The sequence below is a fragment of the Solea solea genome, chromosome 12 (assembly GCF_958295425.1).
Source record: "Solea solea chromosome 12, fSolSol10.1, whole genome shotgun sequence".
NCBI classification, from domain to species: domain Eukaryota; kingdom Metazoa; phylum Chordata; class Actinopteri; order Pleuronectiformes; family Soleidae; genus Solea; species Solea solea.
This window is the reverse complement of record NC_081145.1, coordinates 10429368-10449191: the sequence shown is the minus strand read 5'-3', so window position 1 is coordinate 10449191 and position 19824 is coordinate 10429368. Positions and strand designations below refer to the sequence as shown.

Below are 19824 nucleotides of genomic sequence, written 5' to 3'. Positions count from 1 at the left end.
CGTGGGAGGGCTTTTCTTCTTTATAAGTGCAGGATTGAAGTGAAAACTTGAATTACACCAGGAAACTACATATTGAGCAATATTGTGATAAGTCAGTTTTTCTGTCCTCATTAACCACACCATTGAAAGTTTGCTTGTTGAAATATTGCTTTGTAAAATACATTACACACCTTGACCTTCCACATTCATCAGACTGGCAGATATGAAAGACAACATATGTTTTATGCAGCAGTTATTTCAATTTAATCATAGAAGCACAAGGCATTAACATATTTGTATTGGGTTTTTTTTTTATCAAATAACATTTATAAAACTATTGTGCAAAACAGTGTCCTTTTAATCTTTTTCAAGGGCTCTGCACCAGTGGATAGTCATTGTCCTCTTAAATTAGGAAATATACCAAGTATGCATAATTTAAACAGCAAGTACGCTTATACACTATATATACATTTTTACACAGACCTGGATTTTAAGTGCCCCTTACTCAATGATAAAGAACAAGGCAACTTTTACAATCAGTGAGAAAACCAATAGGCTGTACAGAGAAAACAATAAAAACAAGAAGATTTGCTGTTTGGCAGGTTCTTTTAAAGGAGCTTTCCCAGGCATTTGGCTGTTTTTAACGTGTTGAAAAATAACCAGAGACCAATTTAAAATCTGAACAGGACAGGAAAGGACTGCACAAACAGAACAGTTAAACGTGTTGTACATGCAGTCTACCAGCAAATCAAAACCAAACTCACAAAAATACAAAATAAATACGATAGTTAATACATTTCAAGTTACTAGCTGACCTTACAGTCAAGAGATTCACTGTGGTAATGAACCTGTCCTCCATTGTCTCACATGGTTGTACACTAAGTGAGGGAGACAACAAAGCTGACAACAGTTGGGGCTGGAAATCTTTGTCTTACCACATATTTTGATGTGAAATAAGTGTCTTTTGAAACAGATAAGTCAGAAATGTTTATAGGCCGAATAGATGTAAACACTTTGTGCTGACATTTTTAACAGTAGTTCATGGCATCTTTGTGCATTAACACACATTTTCATATACTCTGTTTTTTTTCGTTAATTCTACATATGCACTCTACATGTATGTTGACTGCTGAGAGTAATTCAGTGCTTCTCTAGTTCACACACATATAGCAGATGGTCCTCTGGAGACTTTCCATGGCTCTTGCTGAGGTGAAGCTTGATGGCGTGCTTGGTGGCAAATTTACGGACACAGAGCTGGCAGCGGTACACTGCCCCGTTACTACTGCAGTCATCCTGTGACTGTGTGGAAAGGAGGGACTCCAAGGGCACCAGTTTCTCAGTGAGACATTGGGGGTCCCTCACAGTCTGTTTGTGATACAGCTTGGCCAAGTCCTTGATTCTGAAGCCTAGGTGGGCTTCCAGGTGACACACATAAGCTGCTGCAGTCCGGATCTGCGAGGCACAGTCACTACAGAAGAAGGTGGGCTGACCTGAGTCAAGGTTCTTTAGGAACTTGGTTCTGCCCGTTCTCCTTAGCTGGTACTTAACGTTAGCCAGCCAGTGGCTGATGGTGGTCATAGAGAGACCTGTGAAACGAGATACGTGCATTCTTTCCTGTGGGCTGAGGTCATTAATGATATACTTTCCTTCTGACGTCTGCCTCAGGCTTGAGGCAAACTGGGCCTGCAGAAGGAGGAGGTGCTGGGGGTTCCAGTTGGAGTGACGGCCTTTACGCTTGTGGCCATGCAGGGACGCCTCGTCGTCGTCATGAGTGGACCCCACAACCTCAGCTTTATCTGTGACCCTGGACCGTGAGGGCGGCTTTGGGACATGGTGGGACTGTGTCAGGTTCCTAAGCATGTCTGAAATATCTGACAATGCATTTTCATGTAGAGGGCTCGTGGATGTGTAAGGTGAGACCACTGTTAGTTTTGCAGGAGTAACAAGAGAAGCAGGAGAGATGGAAGAGGCTGTAGATGAGGGAGTTAGGGGGGCAGAGCCGACAGAGGCTCCCCTTTCACTTTTCCCTTTTGTGAGGTCCATAGGCTGGTCATCACTGGGCTGGCCAAAACTATTATCAACTACAGTTTCCTGCTTTTTGATTTGTGAGGGAGGGGCAGCCACAGCAGCCCTCTCAGCCATGCTCTGGCTGAGCCTAGACAGCAGGCTCAGGGGATCTTGGTTTGGCAAGGAAGGCTTGGCTGCTTTCCCCAAATGAATGTTCATTACTGACTGAAGAGCACTTAGAGGGTTGACAAAGGGCTGCTCTGGAGGAGTATGGCCAGTAATAATGGTGGTGCTGCATCTCAGTGTAGAGGCGTGAGGGGACTTGACTGCCATCTCTCTTTTGGATTCTGTTGCTGGGGATGCTCTGTCGCTAAGGCTTCCCCTGTCACTATTGGCTGGGGTGACTGCCCTCCACTCCCGAGGCGAGTCAGCCTCTCGGCCCTTCTGTGACTCTTCAGCTTCACTACTGCAAGGGGAGGTGGTGTTCTCCCTCTCAGGGGACAACTGCTTCACCCTTCGCTCTACTTTTGCTACTTTCTCTGTCACTTTTTTCACTAAATCTTCTATTGCCTGGAAGTTGTTGCTGGGAAAGGGGGAGGATTGACTAAGTGGTGGGGAAATAAGGGGTTGGTTCTTGGATAATTCTCGATCCCCTCCATTAAACAAGAACTTCATTGGGGAATTCTTTTCCATGCTGCCATGGTGGAGTTTCAGAGCACTAGGGAACTGATAGGCTGCATGGATGCTTGGGTAGCCCCCCCAGCTTGGGTTCCCACTCTGAGCCTTGTTGATGGCTGATGTCACAGTATTTTCCAGTGATTTGAGTATATCAAAGCCCCCTTTAGGGCTTTCTTTAAGATCCTCTTCAGTAAGATAGGTATACTTTGAGATGTCATATTTTTCCTCCTTCTCAGAATCTTCCTCCTTCCCAACAGAAACTGCAACTAGCTTTTCTGCAACAGCTTCTTTTTGAGTGCACTCCTCCTCAAACTCCTCCTTCTTGATCTCTTTGAGAGGAGGGGAGTTGGCAGGGGGAGTTGTGGTAGTCTGAAGAGGGGGAGGAGAGAAAGTGGAGGGTGCCAGTGGGACAGACTGGACCGTTTGTTCAGTAGGTGTGGCAACCTTCCCACGGCTGGGAGAGGTGGCCTCAGGAAGCGTTTTGATCCTCTTTCCTAAAGTACTGGTCATCCTCAGAAAGTGTCCTGTCACCATCATATGGGTTCTCAGCTCCTGCAGTGTATTATAGGAACTGCCACACTCCATACACTTAAGAATTTGGAACTTGTTGGATTCAAACTGCCAAGCATAGCTACCACCATTTTGGTGGCCGTAGCGGTTATTTGTGGTGGTGTAGGGGCTGGAGGAGGGTTTCTGCGAGGGTTCACTCAGGTCTGTCTGTGGGTGCATAGCTTTGGAGGTTTCTTCTTTAGAACGTAGTGAGGCAGCGAGGTCCAACCCCACAAGTCCTCTTTTCTTAGAGGACATTATTTTGGCTGCCACAGGGGCCATGGGCTCCTTCAGAGGCACTTTCTGGTAATGTTTGGTCTTAATCATATGGACACTGAGGTCCTGGAGGGATTCAAAGGAGTGACCACAATACATGCACTTCAAAACTTTCTGGGCATCCTCCTTCCCTTCCATCTCCAAAAGGGACCGCTTCCGTGGTTTAGACCAGCGTTTCGCACCACTGCCTGCCTTGTCGTGGTTGTCATCGCGGTAGTGGCCTGTATCGTTCATGTGAACCGTCAGCTCCACCAAGGTGTCATAAGCAGCACTACAGCCCTTACAGCGGAATTTACTGGCCCCAGTGAAGATTGATCCAAAAAGTTTTGGGTTTTGCCTGTGAAGCTGGACTGTACTAAAGAGGCTGGGCTCAGACTGAGCAGGATGACGGCTTGGGGGAGGATGCTGTTGTAATGTCTTTGCTACTGCAGTCTGGTGCCAGTCATAGCTACCACTGCTGCAGCTACTACTGCTACTAGTGCTATTGCTGCGAGTTGGCTTCTCTGCAGGAGCTGGTGGCTGCACCTGTGGCTGTGTAGAATTGAAGTTTACTGGTGACCACAAGGGGTTGGTCAGGAAGCTGGAGTAGATAGCCTTCATTTGTTCTAAGGTGTCCATGCCTATGGGAGGTGTCTTGGTTCCACCATTCAGAGGTGCTGTGCCCAAGCTGCCCTCGGCATTTCTGGAGGGGCTCTCAAAGTCTGAGAGCCGGTCACTGGTCTCACTGACATGTGAATCACTGTCCACCTCTTGTCCCGAGAGCTCTGCAACTCCAGCTGATTGCTGGTCACATGCCTGATCCTTGACAGGCTCTACACTTTGCTCCACAAACTCATCTTTCTTTGGAGGGTCATCCTGAGGGGCTGAGGGAAGGTCGTCTACTTCTGCTTCCTCACCCTCCACAGTGTGCTCTGTCAGCTCCTCGGGAGAATAGGCTGCAAGGAGAATGGAAACAAAGAGAGAAAGAAAGAGATGAGTTAAATTGCAGGGAGTGAAAACGCCACGTTAGAATAACTGGAGAAAAAGTTTCCCTGCTATGTGTGCCCGAGGACTCCCAGGGATAAATGAGCCATCTGTGTGGGAGCCTTTAAAGCTGAGCTGAGAAATTACAGTCATCCCATTTCACCTCATCAACCGTTGAGGTGTTATTTTCCTCTAGGCGAGCCTGTATTTATATACTACCCCAGCCACACGGAACTTATGCCTCCCCTCTTTTCACTCCTTCTATTGGAGGAAAACAAAAAAGAAATATCTTGGCAAAAACATAATGCGCCATTTTATTTATCTCAGGGCGCAACAGCTTGAAATGAAAACTAAATCTGAAATTAATGAAGCCCAATCTCACTGTGGCATTCTCCTCTGGGGTAATAAATGAGTTGGATCAACCTCCATCTGTCAGTTAATATGTCTGACGCCTCTTCATCTGCCTCTTCTCTGATTACACACACACACACAGAGAGAGAGAGAGAGAGAGAGAGAGAGAGAGAGAGAGAGAGACAAAGAGCATATCGCTAAGAATTAAAAAAAAAAAAGGTGAGAGACATTTGTTGTGAAATTCTGATATGTTCAACAGACATTGTCATCTGGACTGGGGTGAAGTGAGACAGTCAGTGCGCAAGCTGCATTATTACAAATGAACATCAACAGTCCAAACAGGTGTTAAATGTAATGCAAACGTAATAGAAATAATTTTCAAATGAAATGAACAAAAAAGGCAGGAATAGAGGGAGCCTGAGATAAGAATAAGATGAAAGTGAGGATTGTCAACAAGACGGCAATGCATAAGCAACCCTGTCACTTTGCATGCTGTGGCCCACTACTCACATGGGAAGAGATGATAAGCATGTGTGTGTGTGTGTGGTGAGCTGATCCACCTAAGGCCGACTCACCCCTCCCTCTGCAGTACCACCTCCCCCCATTTGCTGTCCACCTCACTCACTAAACCACTAAACTTGGAGAAAAACAAATAATCTGTGAAACAGTGGATGGCCTGTGGACAGGTCTGAGGCTGTATGGACATTATTGTAAACTAAGACAAATGCCGCAGAAAGGAGCTCTATAGTCTTTAATGGTTCGTGCACTTGCACAGTTGAGTCTGTGCATTTGCACACAAACACACACACACACACACACTCACACATCCATTCTAAACAAAAATGTCATAGCTGAAATAACTCTCATTTCCAGTGCTAACAGCCAATCTCGAGGCGGCCATGTGGCTGGCGCTGGTGTGATTTGGGCCCTGGGGGCACAGTCAGCATGCAGCCCCACTGAGAGGCTAGTCTAATGGAGACCTGGCAGGTGCGGCCCACTCTTCGTCCTCCCGGAGATTTGGTTTGTCACTGGGTATCCATTACCTGCCATTCTCCGCTGATAGGCACCGACAGCCCTGATCAAAAGATGTCGTCGGGCCCCAGTTCGCTTGGCAGTCAGTGGCATGTCGTTTGTAAAAAGGGCCAAGCAGGGTGTAAATAAAATGACATGATCACTTCCCTGGCCCCTCATGTTCTGGACACAATTATGATAATGTGGATGTGGAGGAGAGGGGGGGTTTGGGGAGGAGATGAAGAAGGTGGTGAGGAGGTAAATCGCTCATGCATGGGCAAACATGCAGGGGAAGATATCTCACTCCCACCAGTGCTCAGGCGACTGCCCACACCCTCTTCCCTTTTGCTTAACTTTCACTTCCACCTATCTACATGGTATTTGTGTCAGATAATCACTGGAAAGAGGAAATCCAGGCAGGATGAGGTGGATAATATGTTTGTGTCCTGACGAGCTGGTCACAGATGTCAGTTTGCTTCAGGTCAGCCTGGCATGTTGCTTGACCAAGTTGTCAGGTTGCCTTTCTCATCCACAACAACAAAACAAAAAATATTCCACATACTTCTCCACGCCGTCATTAATCAAACTACTACTACTGTATTCAATGTCATGTCCCACTATCACATCTGTAAGTCTTACTCGGTCTTTGTCCGCACATTGACTGCATAGTAACCGTTTTAAATTTCATCCTAATAAAAACACAGCCCTATAGGTTATTGTTCATTTGTCATTAAGCCAAGATAGCGCAGGAGTGGGGGTGGTGTGTAAAAAAGGACTAACTATAAAACCTACAGAGTCTAACTGTGCTCCCAGGCAATTTAAAATGCAAAACAAAAACCATTATGTCTGAGCACTATCTGTTAATTTAATCCCCAATGACTGATAATCCATCACACAGGGCGACAACCACATCCAATTATTCTCCCTGGCTTGACTGACAACAGAGGTGATTTATCAAGCTAATAAAAGGTGATGGGAGTATAGAGGCTCCCTTAGAATAAAAAAAAAGAAGATGATTATGAATACAACAATACTGTTGGATGCAGTCTTAACTAATATCTCGGCACGCGGTGTAGGACCAACATATGAGTTTTTGTGGTCTATGTGTGAGTCAGAGAGTGAGAAAGTGTGTGTGTGTGTGTGTGTTTGTGTGTGCGCTTGTAATGATAAAGTGAGGTGAAACCATGTGGGGAAAAGACAAGAATCATTAGGTTCCATGAATGATTCCTTTGGGGAGGGGCTGTGGATAAGAAGGGTAGGAGGTACGCATACACACAATCAACATCTCAGTCACGGCTCACATGGAAATAGCAGTAACACGCTCTTGAAAACACACATGCTACAGTAAATATAAGGCACAAATGCAGAAGATTCACAACCTCAAATAGCGAACCCCCCCCCCCCCACACACACACTCACACACACACTGAGACACAAACACAAACAAACACACTCATACATACACATTGATGCAAGCGATGAGGGAAGACAGTGACATCTTGGCTTGCAAGAGGCATTCCTGTGGAGTATCATTTTCATAAACATAAGGGCCGCAGACGAGCAGGGAGAGATCATCTGATAGAAATACTGCAGTGCTACTATGACGATCAGGAACAACAGACAGGGGCAGGGACAGGGGGGTGATTAAGCAGGAAGGTGCTGTGGCTGCCTGTAAAACAGAGCCTTTCAGTGTCTCGCACTCTCTCCGTCTCCTCTCCTCTGTCCCATGAGCTATTCTCCTCAAGTGCTGCTGAAAGCACTGTCTGTTTTTGATGCATTTAAATAGGCCTTACATGCAAGAGTGATAATATGTAAACCTAAAAAAAATAACTACCGTGCATCAAGTAAAATCTTTGCATTATTTTTTGGATGCCAATAACAGGAAACCTGGAAAGTGCATATTCCAGGTCTGGCTTCCATAGCTGCAGAAACCGTCTGGGAGCCAGATCACACCCGGTCGCAGAGGAGTAAACAGGATGTGTCATTAAAAACTCTACCTGGGTCTGACCCTCATACTCACATGACTGCTCGGTCTCTAGAACAAAAAAAGAAGAAAATGTACAACCTTGCCATAGGCGCTATGTTGAATTAAAAAAAGCTCAGTCCATCGCGGGGTCATAGCAAGCACAGTGTTTTTTTATTCTCATCAGGTGGTATGTGGACGTCAGAAGAAATTAGGTTCCTTTTCTCTCAAACTAATATGTTTAAATTCACATGCACATATAATACTATGCACTTCATGGAGCATATGCAACATTGGACATGATACTGATTCATGACGAATTATTAGAATGTGTGATTAAGATCTTTAAGATTACAAAAGCAATGTTTACATGGTTTTTCATAACTGCTGTAGCTCATCCGTTTTTTTTTGTGTTTTTTTTTTATTGCTGTATGCACAGCCAACTGTACTGTGCACAAAGAGACTAGTGAGATCCAGGGAGGGGAGAGGAAATTGTCTACATGGGTGGTCCCTCAGTGCTTACTGTAAAGATTACAGGAAAGGTTTTTGCATTGTTCAAAGACAACAACAAGAAAAAAATCCAACAACAAAAGGAAAATAAAGGAAGCACTGAAGGTAAGTCAGTTGTGACGGACTTAATTAATTTCAGATGTTCTTCTATAGACAATAAAGAAATAATCCACATTAGAGCTGCCGTTCTAAAACATGACATATTGACAAAGTTTATTTATTATCCAGTTAAAGAGATGCCACATCCTTTGATCACACTTCGGCGGAGATATTTGAAGTCAGTTGGAAATGCGGGAGGAGTGGGAGAGGAGAGAGTTAAACTGCGTCACAACATGACAAGAGTTTCTTGACATGTGCACACTATTTTAACTGGACCTTGACGCCCTTAAACCAACACGGCCCCTCGGCAGGGGGCTCTTACTGACAGGAAACAGCTCCAGAACACCACAGGACAGGAAGTCACCCCAGTCTCAATCAAACAACAAAAAAAAAAAACTTTAAACTGCAGACTTCCACCCACTCTCTCAAGTTTCCCAGCTGCCTGAAACCCTTTAAATAGATCAGAATAATTTAGTCCACAAACAGCCCCATTCTGTCAAAACAGCAGCAGATCAGTAACATACCTAAAATGCCTTTCTGTTGTACACATTTGTCAAAAGTACCATACTCAATCAAACTTAGTCCTCTGCCTACTTTCCCTTTGATCCTCACATACTGGCTGGAAGTCCCACGAGAAAACGGGCAAATATGTAACAGGTGATCTGCGGCCATTTGTAAAATTAACAAGTCCTGACATTAAGTCGCTTTTTACTATTATGACCGGAGACAGTGCTGCTCACATTCTTTTTGTTTTAACGCTACTGCCCCTACACTCCTCTCTAACAACATATCATGTTACAAGCAATCATGGACGTCTTTGTCAGTTTTTATTTGTGTGTGTTCTCTACTCCCTGATGGCTTTGTGAATACATTGTGTCCGTCGATTGTAGTGCAGGATGTGTGATACGGGAGATGGGAAAAACAGAGAGATCATTCTGGCCCCAGGCAAAGCTTAGGGCTGAACTTTGTCAATTCACAGAGTAAGGAGAGAGAGAGAGACAGACAGACAGACAGACAGACAATAAGAGAGTGAGGCCGAGAGAGCAGGCAAAGGAGAGAGACAGAAAAAAGAGAGAAACAGACAGACACGAAATAGATTCTGCCCTCAGCTGATGGTTGTGTTTTGACTGGACCTCATAGCTGTCAGCTGCACAGACAGACCTTGAGAGCTAAACATTCATTTTGTATCTCCGACATGAGAGAGACACATAAATGCCTCCAGTTACCAACACTAACACAAATTTGTCAGGATCCATTGTGATACTTGCTACAGCCACAATAAAGTGATTAACCAAATGTAAACTAAGAAAAAAGAGCCAAACACAAAGTGCTCCCACAGGTGTCGATCCAAGGACAGTCGCTAACAATGATGGAGGCGCCGCAGGAAGCCGCAGGAAGACACAGGAAGACGGTGTTCCACAGCGACATATATGCATCAGGCCTGTTTCGTCTAAGTCCGACTTCGTTTGACACGCTTCCTCTGGTTCATCTTTCTACCAATATGCCTTCCTTGGGCAGCTCTGTAGCAAAAAGGGCCCATGAAGCAGAACTGCAGTATATTTCCCCCATTCCTTAAACTGTTAAAAGCCTAATAAAACAATGCTGTTTAAAGGTCATCAGGTTGTGTGAATAAGGCAAGACAGTAAAACAGCAGGACGACGGCGAAGCTCCGACACAATACTCAACATACTCTGGGGTCTAATACAAAGACTACTGCGCGTTTGTGACAGAACTCCGAATATAAGCTTTTAAACAACGTGCCAATTTTTAACCCAGTAATTAAAACTCAATGATTTTTAGAAAAAAAAAAAAAAAAAAGGTACATTAGTGTATGGGAACAGTGAGTTACACAGTGATCACTGAACGCCACATGCACCACATCTATAGTAGGTGGAGTATATCAAAGTCATAGCACTTGGCAGTGCTCAGCTTAGTTAATCATTTGCATGTTTTAATGTCTTTCTTTCCATACTGATTAAACGGGACTAATTTAAACCCGGCCTGATTTGCTCATGTTTTCTTTGTTCCACTTGCTTGGTCATAAATGTCTCAGTTGCTGTTGTTACAACATGGAGACTTTTTTTTGTACTTTTGTCCTTGGCGGCTTGAGTGTGTTATCATTGATGACGACAGAAATGTTGTCCAAAACCTTTTAAAATATGAGCTACACATGTGATCGCAATGTAAAAGTTGGTTTCAGACCTGACTGTGCAGGTCTGATATTTAGGTTGTGATAAACGTTACTGTATGTAGACGTCAGGTCAGGTCCAAAAGTCATGGGACGAATATGAATTGTGGCCGTTATTGAAACAGAGAGACAGACTCGCTTACGGCTGACACAAGGATTAGGTTTGTAGCTTGTGGCTGCCACTGAAAACAGGACTGTGTTTAAAGTTGAATCTTAGGTTAGGAGCAGAGAGAAGGGGGGGGGAGTGAAATAGAATAAAGTTGGGGCTTGGGACAACCAAACCCCTCTCACAACACACAGCTGCTGCCATGATCGCCTAGCAACGAGGAGGTGATGGACATAGACTGAAGATGGATGGCCACCATAAATCACAGTAGTGTGTAGGAGGAGGAGGTAGAAGTCAGGCGCAGGGAACAAGAAACAAAAAAAACCCAACAAAATAACAGGTTTTTTTTTTAACTTCACCGTAGCAGCAGTGCTGGCCTTGCCTTGACCTCTCGCTGTAATATTTTATTCATGATTGTTTGGGAATGATGCAGGACTAGGGACGCCTTTGGGCAAAGCTAAATGGAGACACCTCAAGGTAATTATCCAGTCACTTATATTGGTGCTATTGGATTATTATATAACGTATAATCTAAATAAATGCTGCTGGGTCTTGTGGTGTGTCTTTCAGTGTCTAAAGTTTTGTCGTGATTCTAACTTTTTTTAAAGGATGATAATAAAGACAGACTCTACCTTTCATAAAGCAATGCTTCAGGCAAGGCAATCTGGGTAGTGTAGTTGCGGGATAAACATCCCTGGGCTATCTGATTATGGCCTACTGCTGCGGCACTGGTGTCTTGTAACACTCAGAGAGAGCGCTTAGCCATCCATCACACAGTGAGTGTCTGTCTAAGGCTTTCCACCCTGCTTCTTCTCGTCCTGGCTCTCCAGTTACAGCCATACACGGCCGGCCTAAATAATATTCTTCATGATAAATGGCACTATAAGCCTGGTATCCATCATTAATCTGATTTTTAAAGAAGCATCCATCTTAGAGAGAGCCTGTTAGGGCCACGGGAGAGCAGAGAAGCTCGGGTTCATTTAAAGGCCAGGCTGCTGCATGAGTGATACCTGTCAGCTGCGCTCATCAGGGAGCAGCACACACACACACACACACACACACACACGCACGCACAACATTAAACATTGACGCCATATGGCCAAATGTGAGCACGTACACACACACACGCCTCAACAATGTCTCTACGCCTGTCTGCTGTGCATACATTATGAGTACACAACGCTAACACACTTGTCGGACGTGTACACTGGCAAAGCATATTTCTCCCCTTCCTTCTGACATCTAGAGACGTGTCATGGAAGAACATTCTGTCACTCATCATCAGAAAACGACTCAGAGTAACTCAATCCACCCTGTCATCTCTAAAAAATCTCCCCTCCCAAACACATCTCCTCAAGGCTTTCAGGAAAACTCGCTCTTCCCTGGAAAAACTCACACACACAAACGACTCTCTCTCTCTCTCTCTCTCTCTTTTCCTAGCTCTCCATTCCTCTCTCTCTCTCTCTCTCTCTGTTTCTACTAACTGCACACCTCATTCTCCATTCCTCTCCTTCTCTTTGTCTGTCCTCATCCACTCTCTGTCTTGTTTTTCCCCTCTTTTACTCTCTCTTTCTCTTCCTCTCTGCCCCCCCCCCATCCACCTCCCTTCTCTGTGTGTCTGGTAAAGCCTGTTTGATAAATGACACACGTCACCGTGTCAGAAGCAAAGGGTGGGTCAGTGATAAATGACTCTGTTGAAAAGGAAATCGGCTCTCTGGCATGGCCGGGCTATTCTCCTCCTGGATTGGGTTTCAGGACCCCTGAAGACCAGAGTGGCTCAGTTTCCCCGAAAAGAGCACACATCCCACCAGGCTCTGACGCTGTCTACCTCTGGGAGACTAAGAGGAGGGGGGTAAGAGGGAGCCGGGCTGGGGGGGGGGAACCAGCCTGTCCCAATTGTCGCCACAGTGCAGCTGCATCTATCACAACAGCGGTGGGACTATTTTTACAAAGCCTCCAACTCAGTGCCAGACAGCAGTCCCGGCTGAAAACCTCTCGTGAAAGCACACTGAAAGCTGAAAGGGAAGAGTGGATGGCTAACGGTTTTTCTATTTGTGACACTACTACAGCACTTACTCTCTTCTTTCTCTCCTGGAGTCCAACCCTATAGCCTGACATCTGCCAAGTGTGTGTTAAAAAGGAGAGAAGGCCCATTTCACCGCCCCCGCTCTTCTCCTTTTCGTCCCCACCACCATCGCATCCTCCTCCCCTCTCTACCCTCCTTTTTTTTTTCTCTTCTTTCTCCCCTCCTCTCTTGCACTCTCTCTTTCACTCACTTGCTGGCAGGGTGGCACTGTTATCATTACACGGGCAGGATTTATGGAGTCAGGGCCTATGGCAAAAACAAAAAGGCATCTGTCAATACCTGTGGGAAACACTCCGTCAGCCTTCCTCCTCCTCCCCCTCTCAGTGGTGCTCACAGCCTCATTAGGTATGCACTTATCAGACACATAGATCACAGACGTGACTCAACCTCACCGGAATCCAGCTACAGGACTTTCATTAGCAACAGGGCCTGCAAGGCCAAAAACATTTGCCACGCTCACACCTGCAAAACAACACCAGAGGAGGCTTGTTGTTGTAAAAGCTCACTAACGCCGTCAGTCCGTATGTCGGCCGAACAATTAAAATCCCGACTCGAGCTGCTTCATGCTCCTCGCACATAAACAACAGGAAGGCAGAGAGATAAAAAAAAATAACAACTTACATCATTTCACATGTGCATCAGTAAACGTAATGTGTGCTTGTGTTTTTATTGGCGTCGACGCCGCGTGTTTGGTTGCGGTGTCTTGTGTTACTATAGCTAACGTGCAAAGACAGAGAGACGGAGGAGAAGAAAGTGGGCGAGGGGAAAAAGGTCCACAGGGTTAAGAGAATTATGGTCTGACCCCAGTAGGTGGTCTACAGTTACAATTCCTTTCATCACTACGACAAGCAGAATGACACACACACACACACACACACACAGGAAAAACTGGAACGTACACATGATCACGCCGTTGATCTGAGCACACAGACACACACACACACACGCATGCAAACACGTACAGAGAGAGACAAGAGTGATAGCTGCCAATCTGGCAGCTATAATCCTGACCCTGCAGAAAGAAGAGACTGTTGCAGTGGTGCTTAGTATCAGACTCTCTTATAACCTGTTCTCACTGGTCAAAAAAACCCCGTTAAACACCGGGTATGAACGGGATTTTGACCAGTATAGGGAATGTGTTTCATTTCACTCCCGCGTCTGTGACTTTGCGATGCATGAGGGTTTTAAATCAGCCGATCGGCATAAGTGGAAATGCAAGACCTGGGTGAAAAAGCTAATTTCTTTTTTGTCTTCATTTTTGGCAGTGATGCAAATGCCGGCATTATTTCCACTGCAACACTAAGATGCACATTCATCTTCTGGCTGTTGGCACAGCCATTAGCCATGAATGTTTTTAATGAACCTTACTTTTTACAACTTGGAACGATGCTGAATATTTTTCATCTCATCCCCCTTCATTTTATTTCATTTTAGTAGTGCCTTTAAAATCACTTGCCACCGAGTTTGAACGAAGGGATCAGCGTAAAAGTCACGTTATAGTAAAGAATGTAAAATGACCGTTTTGATGTGGTGCGTCTGCGGCTCCCTATTTCACGCACCGATGGAAAAAACAACACAACACCACAGGGTTACAGAGCCACCCCTGACAACGGGAATGGCGTTCATCACCTTTTAAATCTGATTCACCCAGGTTTACAAATCTCAAGTATAGCCACTCATTTTTGAGGGAACGAGGCTTCATACACACTCACGCACAAACGTCCGCAGTGCAGGTTGTAAAAGAGGGAAAACGGTTAAGAGGATTTCTCACACGACACACAAACACAACAAATGTTGTCCACACGCTGCCACCCTCTTGAGGACACTGTCCAGGTCAGACATTCCAGTGAAATTGCTGTGCTGTTGCCCACATGCCGTAAAAACCCATGTCAACTTCCTGTTAAGTCGCTGGAGTATTTTATCTTCCTGCAGCCACTGCAACAGCTTTGGGCTGGACGAGGGCTCTGTATTTCCACAGCTGTGGGAATATGTTTCCTCGCGTTTGCTCGACTGTTTACGTGGCCAGCTGCCCTTGGTTGTTAAGAGCACTCAGACCTGACCCAGGTACGCGGAGCCCATTTGTCACTTGCAGCGGAAAATTGAGTTACAGCACAACCAAAGGCGAGCGGCTCTGTGTAATATCAAGTTGATTACATCAAAGTGGTGGCAAACCTCATTGGGCTGGGCACCCCGAGCTTGTCATCTCCAATCACGGGGCCTGTCAGGACTCCATCAGCCTCACGGCTAATTGGTCCACCGCTAATGAAGCAGGCAAAACAAGTTTTCTACTGTGGCGAGAGAAACCCTCTCAGACGGAGGAAGGAAAGAGAGAGGGAAGGAAAAAAAGAGAGAGAGAAGCTGAGAGTGTGTGTTTCAGAGACAATGAGAGAGCGATGCAGGGTGGGAGTGTGTGTATGTGTTGGGGTGGGTTGCGGTGGTGGTGGTGGGGGGGATTTTTCATGCAAGTCTCAAGGTTGCAGTGGGCTGACTCTCCCCCTAAGTCCCTAATCAAGGCCCATCATCTGTCATCCTTTTCTTTGCTTTCTCTATCACCATGCTCTGTGCTGCAATCAATTCATCATCACCCTTTGTGTGCCACTGAACAGTTGACAACTTTATAACTTGCAGCTGCACGGGCTGACTGACAGGGGTGGAAGGGGAGCATGAAAAAAATGAAGAAATGAATAGATGAATGAATGAACAAAGACGCGTGGATTGAGGAGGAAAAAAAAAAAGTTGTTTTCTAAAAACACAAAACTATCTATATTACAGCCCTTTATGCCCCGTTCGTCAACAGAGAAACAGCAGTGTGGCAGGGAGGAGAGGGCAGAGAGGAGATGATGATGATGATGATGATGAAGAAAAAAACAAAACAAAAAAAAAACAAGACATCATTCTCACTGATCTGAAATCAGAAAGCTTTCAGTCATTCGTTATGTGCTCCCCGCGGCCACTCTGAGCCAGTGAGCATGTACATTAGGGCTGGGGCATTTTGATGAAATAAAAGCCCAGGCCAGCTTATGGCTAAACAGAATGGGAGCACTCACTCAGCCTGTCTCTGATTGACCATTAAAGCCATTGATGAATGGGCCTGTCAGGGGAGAGACAATTAAATCAAACATGAAACAAAGCCGTTGTGACGGCCCGGTCTGACAGAGCAAACCCATTCCTCCCCTCCATTACATAGCACACGGCTCCTTTTACAACCCCTAACCTACTCCTCCCGCCTCCTCTACCCACTGTGTGTGTGTGTGTGTGTGTGTGTGTGTGTGTTTCCAAAGTGAACAAGTGAGCATGTGTACTTGGGAGTGTGATGTTTTGTGCTTTTAGTGTGTGTGTGTGTGTGCATCTGTTTGTGATGTCTCACTGTTAAAGCACTTTGTCCCCCCTTTCACATTTTCGTGAGTCACTTTGCCATTACAGTGAGAGAGACTGTGTGTGTGTGTGTGTGTGAAAAGTACACAGGGCCTCTCAAAGTGGTTTAAACGTGACGTCAGGGGCCAGGCTGCAGCACATGGTGGGAAGTGATTTTCTGATGCAAATCGGGAAGGATCGGATCAAAGCCGCATGACAGCCAATCAATCAACCGTCAAATCAGACATGGCAACTGTCGATTACGGCTCCTTCCAGCCCACGAAACTCCATTGTCTGCCCTCAAATTGTTTATCTTTTCCCAAGGAAGGATAGAAAGCACGGAGGTAGCGCTTTTCTCGCTTGTGCAAAGAAGTTATGCGCTGAGATCAAATGCGCACAAAGCCCCCCCGTGTCCCCGTCAAGCAAACACTGCTTATTTTCCACATGGTTTTGTAATTGTACATTGAATAAAGATGGCAGTTCGGATCAGTAAACTATCAGGGATTCAAGTTGGAAACAATAGGAAGTGAAAGTTTACAGCAGCCAACTCGTCCGCTGGGACAACAGGAGCTGCGCAGCGCGTGGACGGCGAAAACGCAGATTGTTTAGTCGACTAAACTGTACACCCGTTCGAAAACAGATAACAGTTCCTATACGAGCTCTGCTGCGAGAGAAGCCAAGAGTGACAAGGCGCAGCGTTACAAAAACACAAAGTGGAAACGGAAATGCGGTGACTGTAAAGTGAGCTCCCCAAAACAAAAGGTAACATCCGCTGCTTTATTCATTTTACGCACATTTCACTTGGATTCACGTACGTACCTGCGGCGCGCTTGGGCGCTTCTTGTTTCCTCCGTGGCATTTTCTTCTTTTTTTTTTTTTCTTTTTGTTGAATGTGAGGATCTCCGGCGAAACTCTTCTTTCCTTTATTTCATATACGTCCTCGCTGTATCCGGGAAGATCCACCTCCACTCAAGAAAAAAAAGATTCACGCCTTCGCGTAGTAGACTGCACAACATCGGGGAGTCCGAAGGGAAGAAGAGGAAAAACTAAAAATCATCGTCGCGGAATAGCGGGGGGGAAAAAGTCAGCGGTGGAGGGGGAAAAATGAATGAGGTGGAGCAGAGTGGTGATGTGTATGTGTGTGTGTGTGTGTTTGAGATCGGCGGCGTTAGTGGCGTTAAAGATGTCAGTGTTGATAGCCAGCGTCCACCTCGGCTGCCTGGTCTGGCAACAGGCAAAGTTGAGGGATAAGAGAGACGATCGCGTCACTCACAACAGGAGAATGGGCAAACCCACCGCTCCGTTAACTCTTTACTTCTCAGAGAGGGAGGGAGGGAGAGGAGGGAGAGGAGGGAGGGAGGGACAAACACACACACACACACACGCACACACACAATCAGTGTCCTCCTGTACACATGTGTGATTTTGTGTGAATCACAGTTCAGTGTGTTATTACACGCATCAGGCTGATTATCTGCAGCCACAGAACCGCAGACAGAAGAATCCTTTCATGTGCTCAGATCCCTTCATCATGAAAGAACTCAACCTTTGTCACATGTTTGTTTGGATTTGTAATGGAAAATGTGTCACATTTATATTTATCTACAATTAAAACACATGACTTTGTTGCATTTGTATTGTTATGTGTCATTATTACTACTATTCAATTCCACTTGTGCTAAAATCTCACCTAATATGTGTGAATGTTTTGTTTTTTTCAGTTCTGGACATATATGGATGTATCTCTCTGTATTTTTATTTTCTGTTACTTCTGTTGGAATGGGGGTAGGTACATATAAGTAAGTATATATATTATATTTCTGCCTACTCCTTTTCAAACATATGGGACGAGATGTAAATGTAAAAGTTTTGCCATTGCAAATCTATCTACTACTGTCATGCTGTTACATCCTCCACAATGAACATTAAAGGAAAAAAAACTACTGAAATGTCACATACTATAAAACAATATTTATATATGTAAACACAATATAATGTGACAAATGTATGTGATTTCCTGCGACACCATTCTATGCCTTGAACGACTAGTCATTATTTATTGTTATTTGCGTTTAAGTATTGATCTACATTATCTGCTCTTTTGTTGTTGTTTTTTTATAATAATGCCACTTTGAACTTGATTGTTTTGGTATATATTATTATCTTATATTAGATTGAACTTGAACATAATATATTCACTCCCGGAAACAGTAAGTAGGACAGTAACGCAGTGGTGAGGTGTGCAGTTGGAGTGACATAATGGGTTTAAGGTGAAGTTGGGATTATGTGAGGGATCAACTCTGAGCCCTTTCTTGTTGGCAATGGTGATGGACAGATTGACAGATGAGTCTCCATGGACCATGTTGTTTGCAGATGATATTGTACTGTAATATATATTGAGAGTATAGGGGACAGGTGGAAGAGAGAGCCTGGAGAGGTGGAGGTCTGGACCCCGAGAGAAGAGGGATGAAAGTTAGTAGTAAAGTAAGACAGAATACCTGTGTGTGGTGAAGTTGCAAAGTAGTAGAGGTAGCAAAACTTGATGAGTTTAAATACCTGGGGTGCACAAGAGAGGTGAAGAAGAGCGTGCATGCAGGGTGGAGACCAGTGTTTGGGGTGATGTGTGACAGAAGGACAGCAGCAAAAGTGACAGGCAAGGTCTACAAGATGGGAGTGAGACCTGCTATGATGCATGACTTAGAGACAGACAGGAGGTGGAGCTGGAGGTGGCAGAGCTGAAGACGCTGAGGGTTTTCTTGGGAGTGACCAGCACGGACAGGATTAGAAATAAGCATAATTGAGGGACAGCTCAGGCTGAACGGTTTGGAATTAAAGTAAGGTTGACATAGTTTGGTCACATGCAGATAAGGTATAGTAAATATATACTGGACAAAGGATGTTGAAGATGGAGCTGCCACGCAGGAGGAAAAGAGTGACACCAGAGAAGGTTCATGGACGTGACACGAGGGTGAGATGCAGGCAGATGATCCACTGTGGGAACCCCTTAAGGGAGACATCTACTACCAGAAACAAGCATTTTGATAATAGATGAACTACAGACCAAAGGTGTAGTTAATAGTAGGAGTTAGTTGAAATATTGCGCAAATAAATATTATTTAAAATGTACAATATGAAGCTATAGTACTCCAGTAGTGTGATGCGGCAGCATTATACGTCAAAGGCCTACAGTTATATATGCAAATGCAGTAAAATGACTCTGATTGAATCTGATTATGTTATATACCATACAATGTAAACAACATTCAGGTTTGTAATGTATACATTGTCGAAAGACAAATGAACAGTTGAAGTGTGTTGACTTTAAACCCCATCAGTTAAATATGCTTTCAATGAGAGGAAGTACAGAACACAATGAGTCCAGTGGTCATGGCATGTATGTGCTGTTCAAATCTGTTGTTTTATTTTTCCATATTGGAAAAAAACATGCTCACACAGTCTGTGATACTTTTTTGACAAGGTGCAGAGATTAGTCAAGTGGCCGGGCCCCCATTCTACTGCCCGAAAATGAAAACATAGCAAATGCCTTCTCCTTGCTAATTTAATGTGTAGCGTTTAAACGTTGGCTTTCATCACAGTAAAGGAATCAGCTCTCTCATAGATCCACATTAGGAAACAAATCAAAGCCAGTTCAAGGAAGGAGTGTCAAGTCTTCACGCTAAGGTAATGAGTTGTTTTTTTTTAAC

At 44.9% G+C, this 19824-nt stretch overlaps 1 protein-coding gene across 1 annotated transcript; it reads right to left on the bottom strand.

The window, feature by feature from the left end:
* Positions 1–217: 217 nt before the first annotated feature.
* On the bottom strand, positions 218–17417 carry tshz3a (teashirt zinc finger homeobox 3a). Its single transcript, XM_058646120.1, has 2 exons — positions 16940–17417; positions 218–4424 (listed from the first exon to the last, which is right to left on the bottom strand). Exons 1-2 carry the CDS (start codon positions 16977–16979, stop codon positions 1120–1122), a joined length of 3345 nt encoding a protein of 1114 aa, XP_058502103.1. The 5' UTR covers positions 16980–17417; the 3' UTR covers positions 218–1119.
* Between the last annotated feature and the right edge of the window lie 2407 nt (positions 17418–19824).

What these genes read in the sequence shown, in the direction of transcription:
- tshz3a (XM_058646120.1), bottom strand. Translation starts at nt 16,979, where the DNA reads ATGCCACGGAGGAAACAAGAAGCGCCCAAGCGCGCCGCAG. An exon ending in AGCGCCCAAGCGCGCCGCAG is followed by an intron (nt 4,425 to 16,939) that starts GTACGTACGTGA and finishes TTCTCCTTGCAG; the next exon opens with CCTATTCTCCCGAGGAGCTG.